At 40.2% G+C, this 16,492-nt stretch overlaps 2 protein-coding genes and 1 long non-coding RNA gene across 3 annotated transcripts; all 3 read right to left on the reverse strand.

Annotated features, from left to right (window-relative positions):
- Positions 1-1,764: 1,764 nt before the first annotated feature.
- On the reverse strand, positions 1,765-3,299 carry LOC138406608 (uncharacterized). Its single transcript, XM_069519187.1, has 5 exons — positions 3,225-3,299; positions 2,433-3,116; positions 2,252-2,353; positions 2,140-2,174; positions 1,765-2,050 (listed from the first exon to the last, which is right to left on the reverse strand). The coding sequence occupies exons 1-5, from the start codon at positions 3,280-3,282 to the stop codon at positions 1,931-1,933; spliced, it is 999 nt and encodes a 332-aa protein (XP_069375288.1). The 5' UTR covers positions 3,283-3,299; the 3' UTR covers positions 1,765-1,930.
- A 1,870-nt stretch (positions 3,300-5,169) lies between these two features.
- On the reverse strand, positions 5,170-5,931 carry LOC138406610 (uncharacterized). The gene is made up of 3 exons (XR_011240009.1): positions 5,660-5,931; positions 5,548-5,582; positions 5,170-5,458 (listed from the first exon to the last, which is right to left on the reverse strand). It is a non-coding gene; the product is annotated as an uncharacterized lncRNA (long non-coding RNA).
- A 4,408-nt stretch (positions 5,932-10,339) lies between these two features.
- Positions 10,340-16,172, reverse strand: LOC138406609 (uncharacterized). The gene is made up of 6 exons (XM_069519188.1): positions 15,988-16,172; positions 15,730-15,878; positions 11,795-12,341; positions 11,115-11,228; positions 10,806-10,849; positions 10,340-10,712 (listed from the first exon to the last, which is right to left on the reverse strand). The coding sequence occupies exons 1-6, from the start codon at positions 16,043-16,045 to the stop codon at positions 10,593-10,595; spliced, it is 1,032 nt and encodes a 343-aa protein (XP_069375289.1). The 5' UTR covers positions 16,046-16,172; the 3' UTR covers positions 10,340-10,592.
- Positions 16,173-16,492: the final 320 nt, after the last annotated feature.

The following is a 16,492-nucleotide window of genomic DNA, read 5'->3' on the forward strand; positions in this document are numbered from 1 at the left end:
TGTTCTTTAAATAGAATCACATGGTGAGAGACATCTGAAGCACTTAGAGTACATTATACTACTACTACTACAGGTCTCTACCTCTTCCCTGTTATGTAAGAGATTATGTGTCTTACAATGTTGAAGAATGTGATGGAAAAATCTTGGATCAGCCCCTTTTGTCCAGATCTGAACCCAAATGTAACGGGTTATTTCTTGGCCCATGCTCTATCCCTCTCCCAACCAGCCAACCAGACAAGACAGGGGTGAAAACATAACCTCCTTAGTGGAGGAAACAGTTTTAAGAGTCACATTGTAGAGTTACTGCTCTTGAAACTTTCAGACGTGACATGTACATGACACACATTCATAGTTTATTACGACGTGTGACTTGAAAACAAAAAGATATCAGCAAAGATGAGGGCAGTGGTTTGTGTACTGCATCAGAAAATGTGATCATATTTTGTGAGATCTCTTTTTATTTGCTGTGGGCTGTGGGGAACTTGTTCTATTGCTTCATCTGCCCCTTTCAAGTCCCACAGACTGGATCATGGCTACCATGTGGTTGATAGAGTAATAAATATGATTCCATGAGTAATGATTTCACATTTTATTTGTGGATATGTGTGAGTTTAACACTTTGAATCCCTATTTTATGACACTGCTTGATGAGAGCAACTTCTGGTCATTTCATTACTGTTTACTTGAAATATTCTGCTGGGGTGAAGTGAAGACACTGCAGAGACTTCCTGTTTGAAAGTGCTCAGACAAAGAGAGCAGAGGGTCTTTAGACTGTCGACCACACAGAGGCTAAATAAAGATCCTCACATGTGAGGTGTACGAAATGTTTAAACAACATGTGGTTAAGTTCAAGAAGTATATTCTGTACTTAGTGGGAGTGGAAAATATGGCAACTGACAACATCAAATTAGTTTGGCTGATTTAATATCTTTATTTGTTTTGCATTAAAAAGCTTTACATTCAGAATGTATGGAAGTGAAACATGTTCAGCTCTACTACTTTACACTGGAGTACACACATTCACTCCCGTCACCGTCTGTTTGTCTTCTTGCTCTGCTGAACCTGTGCTCCATTAAAGCAGAGTAATGTAGGTTGTCTGCATCTTCATCATCAGCATTATCATCTTCATGGTTCAAGTTTTCAGCACCAATTATTTTTTTCATAATCTGTCTTTTCTAATCCTGAAACTTCAGAGGATTTTGTTATTCACAATGTCGAGCTACGTCACTTACTGCCCTTTAGTCTCCAACAACCTTTCTACCAACGATGAGCTTTCCACTTATTCTGTGAAGCTGTCACGATCATTTCCTTTAGTTTTCTTCTCCTGCTGCTGCTCACGCTACATTAAAGGCTCAGTTCACTCAAATTACTTGTCTTTCCCCTGAGCCTTGTGCAGTTTTTGCTTTAAACTATATTGAGGTTTTGAGATCTGCATCTCTGAGATCAGTGCTGCCGCCAACGTCCTCACTTCATAGAGGTGAACATAGTCTTAAATCACTTTGTCTCATCAGCAGATAACATGTTTGGTTGGTACACACAATGATAATAAGTCATGCAAACCTAACTAAAGCACTACTAGGGCCAACAAGGAAATGATCAAAAGATGCTTGCATGTGGTCACCATGTTTCCGACAGATAGGTGTGATCTGTGAACGGTGAAACTCGGCTTCACAAGAAAGCTCATGCTGCGGCAGGATGCACGTCGTCCACTGTTACCTTCATTACTTTGCATGAACAGACACAGTAGAAAAGAGTCATGCACACAATGGAAAACTAGTTTTATTGAGATGACAGCAAACAGAAGCTTTACATGTTTCACACGGAGGTAAACATCTTATACACAGAACTGTTCTGATGTCAGTAAAGACATAGTTACACCTACACTAATGTGGTGATTAAACACAGAGACAAATACAGAAGGTGTCCAGCTCTACTGCCTCACACTCAAGTACACACACTCACTCCAGGTATCATCCCTCTGTCCTCTGGATCTGTTCATCTTTATCTCCCTGTGAGCAATGTAGCAGGGGTCGTCTTCACTCTGCTCATCCTGGGCATGAGAAACACTCAGTCAAGTTGTTGACCATGACAGACAATGTGCACAAGTGTTTGAAGAGTAACACAACAGCTCATCTTTACCTTTGCATTTAATTTGGAGGATGGAGCACAAGGATCTGAAAAGACAGAAAGACTTTTTAATAATGTCATATAATGATCACTGGGATCATGAAGAACAGATAGTAGCATTTACCTGGAACCCTCATCATGTATATTGAGAAAGCCAGTAAAACACTCAGCACGGTCGTGAATGCCGAAGTTGCACTCAAGAAAACCACCAGCCTGTCCAGCTCATCTGCAAAGAGACAGAGGACAGGAGACGTCACACACTTTTAACCTAAAGTAATGATCACTATTCATCACATGAGACTCACCATCAACGTCCAGCTTGGTCCCGTGTCCAAACAGTATGTGTCCACATGCAGCGACAGCACAGTAGTAGGTCCCAGCATGAGAACGGTTCAGTCTCATTGACAAGTTGTAGACACAGGTGTGTGTCTGTGTGTCAGGTTTCCTCTCACACTGATCCTTCCTGTCTCCGTGGGTGTAAATGAGTCCTGACTGAGGTTCTTCAGAGTTCTTGAACCAGTAAACACTGTGTTCTCCACCACAGGTCCCAGTGTGAACTGTACAGCTGAGAGTCACAGAGCCTCCTGGCTGGATGTTCTCAGACTGATGCACCAGAGCCTGGATGTTCAACCCTGAACCTTTCACACTGACAGTGACGCCCTCCATGAACTCAAACTCAAATGAACGACTCTTTGAACAGTAGTAAGTAGCTGAGTCTGAAAGTTGCACATCTGAGATTTTTAGGTGACTCACAACATCAGTAGATTCCAGAGTGAAGCGTGAATTGTTCTTGAATTCATTTAATAATGAAAAATCTTTAGAGAATTTGTAAGTCATTGCGATTGATCGAGGCTTCTGTCCTGGTGTTTGCTTGAACCAATAAATCATCTTGTCCCTCTCATAGAAACACTGGAAAGTCAAGTTGTCTCCAACATCAACTGATTTAAATCCTCTGTGTTGATGAGACAAGATAAAATGATGCATCTGAACTGAAGAGAAAAAGGAGAAAAGCAAAACAACAGTTAATTTTATGTGACAGAAATGAAATCGTAATCAGCATCAGGACCAACTGAATATTTATAAAACACACAACTCACCCATTTTCCCGAAGAGGAAACATGTCAGGTAGAGAATGAACTGCGGAGATGTCATCATGTTGAAATCGTCGTGTTGAATGACAAACAGCCCGACACTTTCTCCTCTCTTCAGAGTAAAGACTTGTGTTGATTGGCCAGCAGGGCAACACTGATCACATGATCACTGCTACCTATGATGTGAATCTTTGTTCTTTAAATAGAATCACATGGTGAGAGACATCTGAAGCACTTAGAGTACATTATACTACTACTACTACAGGTCTCTACCTCTTCCCTGTTATGCAAGAGATTATGTGTCTTACAATGTTGAAGAAAGTGATGGAAAAATCTTGGATCAGCCCCTTTTGTCCAGATCTGAACCCAAATGTAACGGGTTATTTCTTGGCCCATGCTCTATCCCTCTCCCAACCAGTCAACCAGACAAGACAGGGGTGAAAACATAACTTCTTTAGTGGAGGAAACAGTTTTAAGAGTCACATTGTAGAGTAACTGCTCTTGAAACTTTCAGATGTGACATGTACATGACACACATTCATAGTTTATTACGACGTGTGACTTGAAAACAAAAAGATATCAGCAAAGATGAGGGCAGTGGTTTGTGTACTACATCAGAAAATGTGATCATATTTTGTGAGATCTCTTTTTATTTGCTGTGGGCTGTGGGGAACTTGTTCTATTGCTTCATCTGCCCCTTTCAAGTCCCACAGACTGGATCATGGCTACCATGTGGTTGATAGAGTAATAAATATGATTTCATGAGTAATGATTTCACATTTGATTTGTGGATATGTGTGAGTTTAACACTTTGAATCCCTATTTCATGACACTGCTTGATGAGAGCAACTTCTGGTCATTTCATTACTGTTAACTTGAAATATTCTGCTGGGGTGAAGTGAAGACACTGCAGAGACTTCCTGTTTGAAAGTGCTCAGACAAAGAGAGCAGAGGGTCTTTAGACTGTCGACCACACAGAGGCTAAATAAAGATCCTCACATGTGAGGTGTACGAAATGTTTAAACATGTGTTTAAGTTCAAGAAGTATATTCTGTATTTAGTGGGAGTGGAAAATATGGCAACTGACAACATCAAATTAGTTTGGCTGATTTAATATCTTTATTTGTTTTGCATTAAAAAGCTTTACATTCAGAATGTATGGAAGTGAAACATGTTCAGCTCTACTGCTTTACACTGGAGTACACACATTCACTCCTGTCACCGTCTGTTCGTCTTCTTGCTCTGCTGAACCTGTGCTCCATTAAAGCAACGTAATGTAGGTTGTCTGCATCTTCATCATCAGCATTATCATCTTCATGGTTCAAGTTTTCAGTACCAATTATTTTTTTTCATAATCTGTCTTTTCTAATCCTGAAACTTCAGAGGATTTTGTTATTCACAATGTCGAGCTACGTCACTTACTGCCCTTTAGTCTCCAACAACCTTTCTACCAAAGATGAGCTTTCCACTTAATCTGTGAAGCTGTCACGATCATTTCCTTTAGTCTTCTTCTCCTGCTGCTGCTCACGCTACATTAAAGGCTCAGTTCACTCAAATGACTTGTCTTTCCCCTGAGCCTTGTGCAGTTTTTGCTGTAAACTATATTGAGGTTTTGAGATCTGCATCTCTGAGATCAGTGCTGCCGCCAACGTCCTCACTTCATAGAGGTGAACGTAGTCTTAAATCACTTTGTCTCATCAGCAGATAACATGTTTGGTTGGTACACACAATGATAATAAGTCATGCAAACCTAACTAAAGCACTACTAGGGCAAACAAGGAAATGATCAAAAGATGCTTGCATGTGGTCACCATGTTTCCGACAGATAGGTGTGATCTGTGAACGGTGAAACTCGGCTTCACAAGAAAGCTCATGCTGCGGCAGGATGCACGTCGTCCACTGTTACCTTCATTACTTTGCATGAACAGACACAGTAGAAAAGAGTCATGCCCACAATGGAAAACTAGTTTTATTGAGATGATAGCAAACAGAAGCTTTACATGTTTCACACGGAGGTAAACATCTTATACACAGAACTGTTCTGATGTCAGTAAAGACATAGTTACACCTACACTAATGTGGTGATTAGACACAGAGACAAATACAGAAGGTGTCCAGCTCTACTGCCTCACACTCAAGTACACACACTCACTCCAGGTATCATCCCTCTGTCCTCTGGATCTGTTCATCTTTATCTCCCTGTGAGCAATGTAGCAGGGGTCGTCTTCACTCTGCTCATCCTGGGCATGAGAAACACTCAGTCAAGTTGTTGACCATGACAGACAATGTGCACAAGTGTTTGAAGAGTAACACAACAGCTCATCTTTACCTTTGCTTTTATTTTGGAGGATGGAGCACAGGGATCTGAAAAGACAGAAAGACTTTTTAATAATGTCATATAATGATCACTGGGATCATGAAGAACAGATAGTAGCATTTACCTGGAACCCTCATCATGCATATTGAGAAAGACAGTAAAACACTCAGCACAGTCGTGAATGCCGAAGTTGCACTCAAGAAAACCACCAGCCTGTCCAGCTCATCTGCAAAGAGACAGAGGACAGGAGACGTCACACACTTTTAGCCTAAAGTAATGATCACTATTCATCACATGAGACTCACCATCATGTTCTCAGACTGATGCACCAGAGCCTGGATGTTCAACCCTGAACCTTTCACACTGACAGTGACACCCTCCGTAAACTCAAACACATATGAACGACTCTTTAAACAGTAGTAAGTAGCTGAGTCTGAAAGTTGCACATCTGAGATTTTTAGGTGACTCACAACATCAGTAGATTCCAGAGTGAAGTGTGGATTGTTCTTGAATTCATTCTTGAACAAACAATCTTTAGTGACTTTGTAAGTCACTGATATAGTTCGAGGCTTCTGTCCTGGTGTTTGCTTGAACCAATAAATCTTATTGTCCTCCTCATAGAAACACTGGAAAGTCAAGTTGTCTCCAACATCAACTGATTTAAATCCTCTGTGTTGATGAGACAAGATAAAATGATGCATCTGAACTGAAGAGAAAAAGGAGAAAAGCTAAATAACAGTTAATTTTATGTGACAGAAATGAAATCGTAATCAGCATCAGGACCGACTGAATATTTATAAAACACACAACTCACCCATTTTCCCGAAGAGGAAACATGTCAGGTAGAGAATGAACTGCGGAGATGTCATCATGTTGAAATCGTCGTGTTGAATGACAAACAGCCCGACACTTTCTCCTCTCTTCAGAGTAAAGACTTGTGTTGATTGGCCAGCAGGACACCACTGATCACATGATCACTGCTACCTATGATGTGAATCTTTGTTCTTTAAATAGAATCACATGGTGAGAGACATCTGAAGCACTTAGAGTACATTATACATCTACTACTACAAGTTTATTCAATGATTCATGTAGCACCTTTCAAAACACAGTTACAAGGTGCTTTTCAAGTTAAAAGTGAAGAATTGAGGACAAACAATAGAAAAGAATTAAAAGTAAACACAAGAACACAAATATAAGGATACTAATGTTACTGATACAAAAAGAGTAAAACAATACAGTCTCACATAAATAAATAAAAAGCAGTTGGTAAGATCATAGCTAGATTAATAGATATTTATACAACTTAAAGGAGCCAAAGGACTAAGACAACACATGTATAAAATGTCTCTTTAAAAGAGGATGAGGAGTTTGGAACAATCTTCCTCAGGAGATCCATCTGACAAAGAGTGGAATGGCTATTAGTGTTGAAGGTTTGCTCCTTGTGTGTTTCCACCTTTACTTCCTTTCTTCGTCCTGTTTCCCACCCTTGTGATTGCCTGCACCAGTTCCTCATGTGTTTCACCTGTGTCCAATCACCTCTGCCTCCCCTGTATATATGTCTCTGTGCTTCTCTTTGTCTATGTCAGTGTGTTCGTGGTCGTCTACTTGGCCGTCTCACCACCCTGTCGTCATTCCTCCACCATCAGTTCCCTTCTCTCGTGAGTTCTAGTTCTTTCTCTTTTTTTCTGTTCAGCCTATTTAACTTTTTGAGTGCCTTTTAGCACAGTGTTTCTTGTTCATGGGTTTTTGGATTCTTTCCTTTTCATTTGACTGCAAGAATTCTAAGGACTTGATCAGAATCATTGGGGTTAAAAGAGAAATAGTTGTTTGTCATCTGCATATAAATTGATGTTATGTTTTCCTTGAGACTAAGCACTCAGTAAAAGCTCATCACGATTCTAAATGAATCAGTGAAATTTTAAAGACGTTTATATTCACAGCAGAAGAGTAAAGTTCAGTGTTTCTCAAGCTTTTCTCAATACAACCATCTTCACTGAGTTGTGTTCACCACATGCAGGCATGGCCATTTAGTAACATCGTGCTAAGTACACTAGCACGTATAGTGATTGTAATGGTGGATTGTGATGGAGGATCCTGACTATGGATAGTGGTGATGGATCGTGATCGAAATGATAGATTGTGTCATGGTGATGGAATGAAGTGATAGATTGTGTCATGGTGGTGGATTGAGGTGATGGATTATGATTGTCATTGTCACGGTCAGTCTCTCTTCCCCCCACCCTGCATGCCAGCTTTTTGGGACGTCAGGAGCCGTCCCTTGATGGGGGGGTTCTGTCACAGTCAGTCTCACAGTCAGTCTCCCATCCTCCCTCACTTTCAGGGAGAGCCACAGAGGAGGGCTCCCTCTCCCAGGACGGGCAGACTTGCAATGGATGTCACATGTACAGAACAAAGCAACAGAAACAGATTGTACAATTACAATGAAAAACAATGATTACAGTAGCAGTGGTGGTAATATGTAACAATGCTAAAATAATAAACAAGTTAATATTAATGTCATGGAATTATGACTAATAGTAATAACAAGAGTGAACGTCAGGCAGGGCCATGGCAGTAGTGGGAAGCACGATCCAATACAGGGAGCAGCCATGAACCATGAGAACCTGCTGGACGAGAGAGCACAGAAACTCCAGGGAAGAAGTTTAGTTAGTAACATGCATTAATGAGACATGTATGTTTAGAGATGGGGATGATAATAGAGAGAGAGGGGGGGGGTGTCCCCCGGCAGTCTAATCCTATAGCAGCATAACTAAGGGCTGACCTGAGCCAGCCCTAACTATAAGCTCTATCAAAGAGGAAAGTCTTAAGTCTACTCTTAAAAGTGTTGACCGTGTCTGCCTCCCGAACCCAAAATGGTAGTTTGTTCCACAGAAGAGGAGCCTGATAACTGAAAGCTCTGGCTCCCAATCTACTTTTGGAGACTATGGGAACCACAAGGAACCCAGCATTCTGAGAGCGTAGTGTTCTGGAGGGGTAGGAGGGTACTATGAGCTCTTTGAGATATGATGGTGCTTGCCCATGAAGAGCTTTGTATGTGAGGAGGATAATTTAAAATTCTATTCTGGATTTAACCGGTAGCCAATGTAAAGAAGCCAAAATGGGAGAGATGTGATCTCTGATCTTGGTTCCTGTTAGAACACGTGCAGCAGCATTCTGAATTAGCTGCAAAGTCCTAAGAGACTTATTGGAGCAACCTGATAACAAAGAGTTGCAATAGTCCAGCCTAGAAGTAACAAATGCATGGACCAGTTTTTCTGCATCCGTTTCAGAAACAATGCGTCGATGTTACGTAAGTGGAAGAAAGCAGTCTTTGAAATTTGATTTATATGGACATTAAAGGAAAGATCCTGATCAAAAACAACTCAGAGATTCTTAATGGTGGAGCTGGAGGCCAGGGTGATCCCGTCTAAAGTAACTACGTCTCTAGAAAGAGAGTTTCTGAGGTTTTTGGGTCCAATTACAAGAACTTCAGTCTTGTCTGAATTTAGCATCAGAAAATTGTAGGTCTTCCAACTTTTTATATTCTTAAGACATTCTTGAAGTTTAATTAACTGATTGGTTTCATCACGCTTGATCGATAAGTATAATTGGGTGTCATCATCATAAAAATGAAAATTAATGGAGTGATTCCTAATAGTGTTCCCAAAAGGAATCATATATAAACTGAATAGAAGTGGTCCTAACACAGAACCTTGTGGGACTCCGTGACAAACTTTGGTATGTACGGAGGATTCATCATTGATATGAACAAACTGAGATCAATCTAAAAAATAGGACTTAAACCAGCTTAAGGCGGTTCCTTTGATGCCAATTTGATGTTCCAGTCTCTGTAAAAGAATTTGATGGTCAATGGTGTCGAATGCAGCACTGAGATCTAACAAGACAAGTTCAGAGATGATTCCTTTGTCTGAAGCCATTAGGAGGTCATTTGTAACTTTGACTAGTGCAGTCTCTGTGCTATGATGCACTCTAAATCCTGACTGAAAATCCTCAAATAAACTGTTCTTATGGAGAAAGTCACGCAGCTGATTGGCTACAGCTTTCTCAAGGATCTTCGAGAGAAAGGGAAGATTTGATATTGGTCTGTATTTGGCTAAAACCTCTGGATCTAGAGTGGACTTTTTAAGTAGAGGTTGAATTACAGCTACTTTAAAGAACTGTGGTACAAATCCTGATAATAAAGACAGATTAATCATAGTCAAAAAAGAAGGGCTAACTAGAGGTAGAACATCCTTGAGCAGCCTGGTTGGGATGGGGTCTAAGAGACAGGTGGATGGCTTTGATGAAGAAATTAATGAAATCTCATGGTTTATATAGAAAACCTTTTACTGCTGGTGCAGCAGTACAGCAGAGAGAGACTTCCGTGTGACTGTGTGTTTAATTAATAACGTCAGTCATAGGTCACAGCAAAAAAGACAGTGAAAATACTTTTACCACAGTTTCCATGTCTGTTGAATATGTCACAAATATGAATATTTGCAACACTTCCTGTTCCTGTTTCAAAGTAAAACACACTCTATCTCTCTGTCGACTGAATCCATTCATTTGTTTTAACAAGGTTTATATTGTTATTATTGTAGCACAGGAAGATGCACAGCTTCATATCATAGTGTTCTGGCATTTAGTTGAGAAGGAACCTTCTTTTATTCAAGGAAATACAGACGTCATCACCTCACGTAGCAGCTTCTCAGCAGACACACTCCCTACGTGAACACACAGCAGATCAATGACGCAGCCGTCACTCGCTGCACACACACACAGACGGAGCCACAAACTTTCATTACATGAAGTTTAATCATTGTTTTCCAACTGTCATCGTCAAAGTGTCAAACCAACAAAGACCAACAGCAACTGTCCAAACATTGCCCCCCCACACACGTTGTTGTTGTATTTGATCATTAATCACAAAAAAAGCAACATTTATATTTGGAAAAAGGATAAAAAAGCATAATAGACCAGAATCATGCTCCACCACTAAAGAGAGACTGAGAAATCCCACATCTCAAACAAAGACGGATCTAAGACACACAATTCTACAGTTTAACACCTGAGTACACACATTCATCCCTGGTGTTGTCCCTCTGTCGTCTTGATCTGCTGGCCACTTTCACATTTAACGCAGCGTAATGGAGGCCATCTGCATCTTGGTTGCCCTAGAAACGACATATAAGTACATCAAGATGGCTCCTGATGAAAAACGTATTTGTTGTGGAATGTAAATTTCACACTAAAATGATTATATTTACCTCTGCATTTGTTGTGGAGGGAGATGATGGTTGTGTACTAGACTCTGGGTATGAAACACATATAAAAACTTTGAGTCACTCTTTTGTCCACACATGTACTGTTAGGTGCCTTTACCTCTTAACCTGATTTGAACCTTGGTTTTTAATTTAATGTGAAACATGAAACTTTAATTCATGTTTTATGATTCATGCATTTATTTATGAAATGTTTTAAGGTGTCCTTATCTAGAAAGGTGCCGTGAAATAAAATGTGTTATTATCATTTTGCTCAACAGCTAAACTGAACTCTATCTAGAGATGAGTGGTTACCTGAACATCTCCAGCATGTTCTCTTGTTTATCTTGTACAGTAACACAGCCAGCAAAACACTGATGGTGAATGTCAAAGCTCCACTCAGGAAAAACACCGTCCAGTTCACCTCATCTGCAACAGGAGAAATTCTAGTAATTCTGTCTCTTCTTTTTAAAATTTCATTTAACTTTGCAAGAGACAACACAAGACATTTCTATATTAGAAGAAAAAAAATATTAATAATTATAATAACAAAACTAATAATCATGTAATAATATTAACACTCATAATCGTATAATACTAATTATCAAATTATGATATGAATCATCTGACCACTATAACAACAATAATGTCCCCATCACAATAATAATAATAGTAATAATAATATGATCATTGAGGGAAAAAAAGAAAAGAAAAAAAGCTGCACTCATACTTAATAATTCACGTCTTGTCACCACTAGTGTTATTTATAATAACAGTATATTATAACCATTACTATGATCATCGTTATCATCACCAATTATAATCATAAATAAAAAATTCTACTTAGTTGTGGTGCACACCACCACCGTCCACTGGTGGTGAAGCATTGTTGGGTCACCGTCAGGAGGGACATTCAGACAGGACAGGATTTTACCAATTGTTTGGTCCCAACTGTCACAATACATCAAGTGAGACAGTCTCTGGTAGTGACTCACCATCAACGTCCAGCTTGGTCCCGTTTCCAAACAGTATGTGTCCACATGCAGCCACAGCACAGTAGTAGGTCCCAGCATGAGAACGGTTCAGTCTCATTGACAAGTTGTAGACACAGGTGTGTGTCTGTGTGTCAGGTTTCCTCTCACACTGATCCTTCCTGTCTCCGTGGGTGTAAATGAGTCCTGACTGAGGTTCTTCAGAGATCTTGAACCAGTAAACACTGTGTTCTCCACCACAGGTCCCAGTGTGAACTGTACAGCTGAGAGTCACAGAGCCTCCTGGCTGGATGTTCTCAGACTGATGCACCAGAGCCTGGATGTTCAACCCTGAACCTTTCACACTGACAGTGACGCCCTCCATGAACTCAAACTCAAATGAATTACTCTTGAAACAGTAGTAAGTAGCTGAGTCTGAAAGTTGCACATCTGAGATTTTTAGCTGACTCACAACATCAGTAGATTCCAGAGTGAAGCGTGGATTGTTCTTTAATTCATTCTTGAACAAATTATTTTTAGTGACTTTGTAAGTCACTGACATAATTCGAGGCTTCTGTCCTGGTGTTTGCTTGAACCAATACATCTTATTGTCCTTCTCATAGAAACACTGGAAAGTCAAGTTGTCTCCAACATCAACTGATCTAAATCCACTGTGTTGATGAGACAAGTTAAAATGATGCATCTGAACTGAAGAGAAAAAGGAGAAAAGCCAAATAACAGTTAATTTTATGGGACAGAAATGAAATCGTAATCAGCATCAGGACCGACTGAATATTTATAAAACACACAACTCACCCATTTTCCCGAAGAGGAAACATGTCAGGTAGAGAATGAACTGCGGAGATGTCATCATGTTGAAATCGTCGTGTTGAATGACAAACAGCCCGACACTTTCTCCTCTCTTCAGAGTAAAGACTTGTGTTGATTGGCCAGCAGGGCAACACTGGTCACATGATCACTGCTACCTATGATGTGAATCTTTGTTCTTTAAATAGAATCACATGGTGAGAGACATCTGAAGCACTTAGAGTACATTATACTACTACTACTACAGGTCTCTACCTCTTCCCTGTTATGCAAGAGATTATGTGTCTTACAATGTTGAAGAAAGTGATGGAAAAATCTTGGATCAGCCCCTTTTGTCCAGATCTGAACCCAAATGTAACGGGTTATTTCTTGGCCCATGCTCTATCCCTCTCCCAACCAGCCAACCAGACAAGACAGGGGTGAAAACATAACTTCTTAGTGGAGGAAACAGTTTTAAGAGTCACATTGTAGAGTAACTGCTCTTGAAACTTTCAGACGTGACATGTACATGACACACATTCATAGTTTATTACGACGTGTGACTTGAAAACAAAAAGATATCAGCAAAGATGAGGGCAGTGGTTTGTGTACTACATCAGAAAATGTGATCATATTTTGTGAGATCTCTTTTTATTTGCTGTGGGCTGTGGGGAACTTGTTCTATTGCTTCATCTGCCCCTTTCAAGTCCCACAGACTGGATCATGGCTACCATGTGGTTGATAGAGTAATAAATATGATTTCATGAGTAATGATTTCACATTTTATTTGTGGATATGTGTGAGTTTAACACTTTGAATCCCTATTTCATGACACTGCTTGATGAGAGCAACTTCTGGAAATATCATTACTGTTTACTTGAAATATTCTGCTGGGGTGAAGTGAAGACACTGCAGAGACTTCCTGTTTGAAAGTGCTCAGACAAAGAGAGCAGAGGGTCTTTAGACTGTCGACCACACAGAGGCTAAATAAAGATCCTCACATGTGAGGTGTACGAAATGTTTAAACAACATGTGTTTAAGTTCAAGAAGTATATTCTGTATTTAGTGGGAGTGGAAAATATGGCAACTGACAACATTAAATTAGTTTGGCTGATTTAATATCTTTATTTGTTTTGCATTAAAAAGCTTTACATTCAGAATGTATGGAAGTGAAACATGTTCAGCTCTACTGCTTTACACTGGAGTACACACATTCACTCCCGTCACCGTCTGTTTGTCTTCTTGCTCTGCTGAACCTGTGCTCCATTAAAGCAGAGTAATGTAGGTTGTCTGCATCTTCATCATCAGCATTATCATCTTCATGGTTCAAGTTTTCAGCACCAATTATATTTTTCATAATCTGTCTTTTCTAATCCTGAAACTTCAGAGGATTTTGTTATTCACAATGTCGAGCTACGTCACTTACTGCCCTTTAGTCTCCAACAACCTTTCTACCAAAGATGAGCTTTCCACTTATTCTGTGAAGCTGTCACGATCATTTCCTTTAGTTTCCTTCTCCTGCTGCTGCTCACGCTACATTAAAGGCTCAGTTCACTCAAATTACTTGTCTTTCCCCTGAGCCTTGTGCAGTTTTTGCTTTAAACTATATTGAGGTTTTGAGATCTGCATCTCTGAGATCAGTGCTGCCGCCAACGTCCTCACTTCATAGAGGTGAACGTAGTCTTAAATCACTTTGTCTCATTAGCAGATAACATGTTTGGTTGGTACACACAATGATAATAAGTCATGCAAACCTAACTAAAGCACTACTAGGGCCCACAAGGAAATGATCAAAAGATGCTTGCATGTGGTCACCATGTTTCCGACAGATAGGTGTGGTCTGTGAACGGTGAAACTCGGCTTCACAAGAAAGCTCATGCTGCGGCAGGATGCACGTCGTCCACTGTTACCTTCATTACTTTGCATGAACAGACACAGTAGAAAAGAGTCATGCACACAATGGAAAACTAGTTTTATTGAGATGATAGCAAACTGAAGCTTTACATGTTTCACACGGAGGTAAACATCTTATACACAGAACTGTTCTGATGTCAGTAAAGACATAGTTACACCTACACTAATGTGGTGATTAAACACAGAGACAAATACAGAAGGTGTCCAGCTCTACTGCCTGGACACTACATAATGGAGGTCGTCTGCGTCTCGGTAACCCTGGTTACAAAACATGTAGAGGCGGATTAGGATATTATATAGATAGAAATAGAAATTGAAACGGTAAAAGGATGTTTGAATGGTCATTAACGTCACCTGTGGATTTGTTGTGGGGGGAGCTGATGATCTTGCTTGTGACTCTGGTTATAAAACACACAAAATGTTCCTTTATTCAGAAGTTATATTCAGTGAATGCAAGCTATTGGATGAAACTGTTTCCACGTACCTGTGCACTAGCAGCTGTTTCTCTTGATTGTTTGATACATGGAGGAAGCCAGAGAAACTCACAGGAAGATGGTGGCTGTCAGAGCTCAGCTCAAGAAATAAACATGAGATCTGGGAGATTTCAACTCATCTGCAGAGAACAAGAGCTTATTTCTGTCTTGTTACAACATTTGATTAGAAACTTATACAAAATATTATTTCATTAAACAAGATGAGCTCTGTTACTCACGTTTAAAGTCCAGCTTGGTCCCGTTTCCAAACAGTACATGTCCACATGCAGCGACAGCACAGTAGTAGGTCCCAGCATGAGAACGGTTCAGTCTCATTGACAAGTTGTAGACACAGGTGTGTGTCTGTGTGTCAGGTTTCCTCTCACACTGATCCTTCCTGTCTCCGTGGGTGTAAATGAGTCCTGACTGAGGTTCTTCAGAGTTCTTGAACCAGTAAACACTGTGTTCTCCATCACAGGTCCCAGTGTGAACTGTACAGCTGAGAGTCACAGAGCCTCCTGGCTGGATGTTCTCAGACTGATGCACCAGAGCCTGGATGTTCAACCCTGAACCTTTCACACTGACAGTGACGCCCTGTGCAAACGTCAAGACGAACATGTAGCTGTGTGCAGTAGTAAGTACCAGAGTCTGAAACTTTCAGATTAGAAATCGTCAAGTGATGTGTGCCTTTTTCAGAACCCAGCATCCTTGAATTCATTAAAAAAAGTGGTCTTGGCATTAAACATGTAAAAGCTGGAGATGAACCTCCTGTGCTGGAGTTTGTTTGTACCAGAGGAGCCATGCTGAATCCTCACTTTTATAGAAACACGGCAAAGTCACATTGTCTCCAACTTTGTCTGATGATGACCGTTTGTCTTGATGCACGATGGAGGACAGATAAGATGAGCTGTGAGCTGAAGGGCAAGGAGAATAAGAACAGATGAAATGAAAATAGAAAGAAAATATGATGAGATATTGCATGAAGAGTTATTGTGAAGAAAAGGTCACAGAAACACAACTCACCCATGTTCCCTGGGAAGAGACATGTGAGATAGAAGACAAACTTGAGAGAAGTCATCATGTTTGAATTCCTGTGTTTTAAATGAGAAGAATCTTGACACGTTCTCCAGTCTTCAGAGACAAGACTGTGATTGGCCAATCTGCAGTGACACTGTTCTGTGTGTCCTACTGAAGAAACGTGATGACATGTTCACTGCCACCAATGTTTCAAGTTAGGGGCCTTCTCAGGAAATTCACACTGTGAGAGTCTCTTTATCTCACCAACATATTTTATATCACGGAAAAAATGGATGAAAAGTCAAATAAAGGTAACTGAAGCACTTATTACAGTGACGAGTCATGATAATAAGGAAGAGGTTTATTTTCTGTTCAAAGCATTTACCAATGTAGCAAATACTAGTTGACTTTGACCAACACGAGACAAAAGCAGCTTTCTTTTATTCAAGGAAATACAGACGTCATCACCTCACGTAGCAGCTTCTCAGCAGACACACTCCCTATGTGAACA

This window comes from Paralichthys olivaceus, chromosome 22 (assembly GCF_024713975.1).
Source record: "Paralichthys olivaceus isolate ysfri-2021 chromosome 22, ASM2471397v2, whole genome shotgun sequence".
Classification (NCBI taxonomy): Eukaryota; Metazoa; Chordata; class Actinopteri; order Pleuronectiformes; family Paralichthyidae; genus Paralichthys; species Paralichthys olivaceus.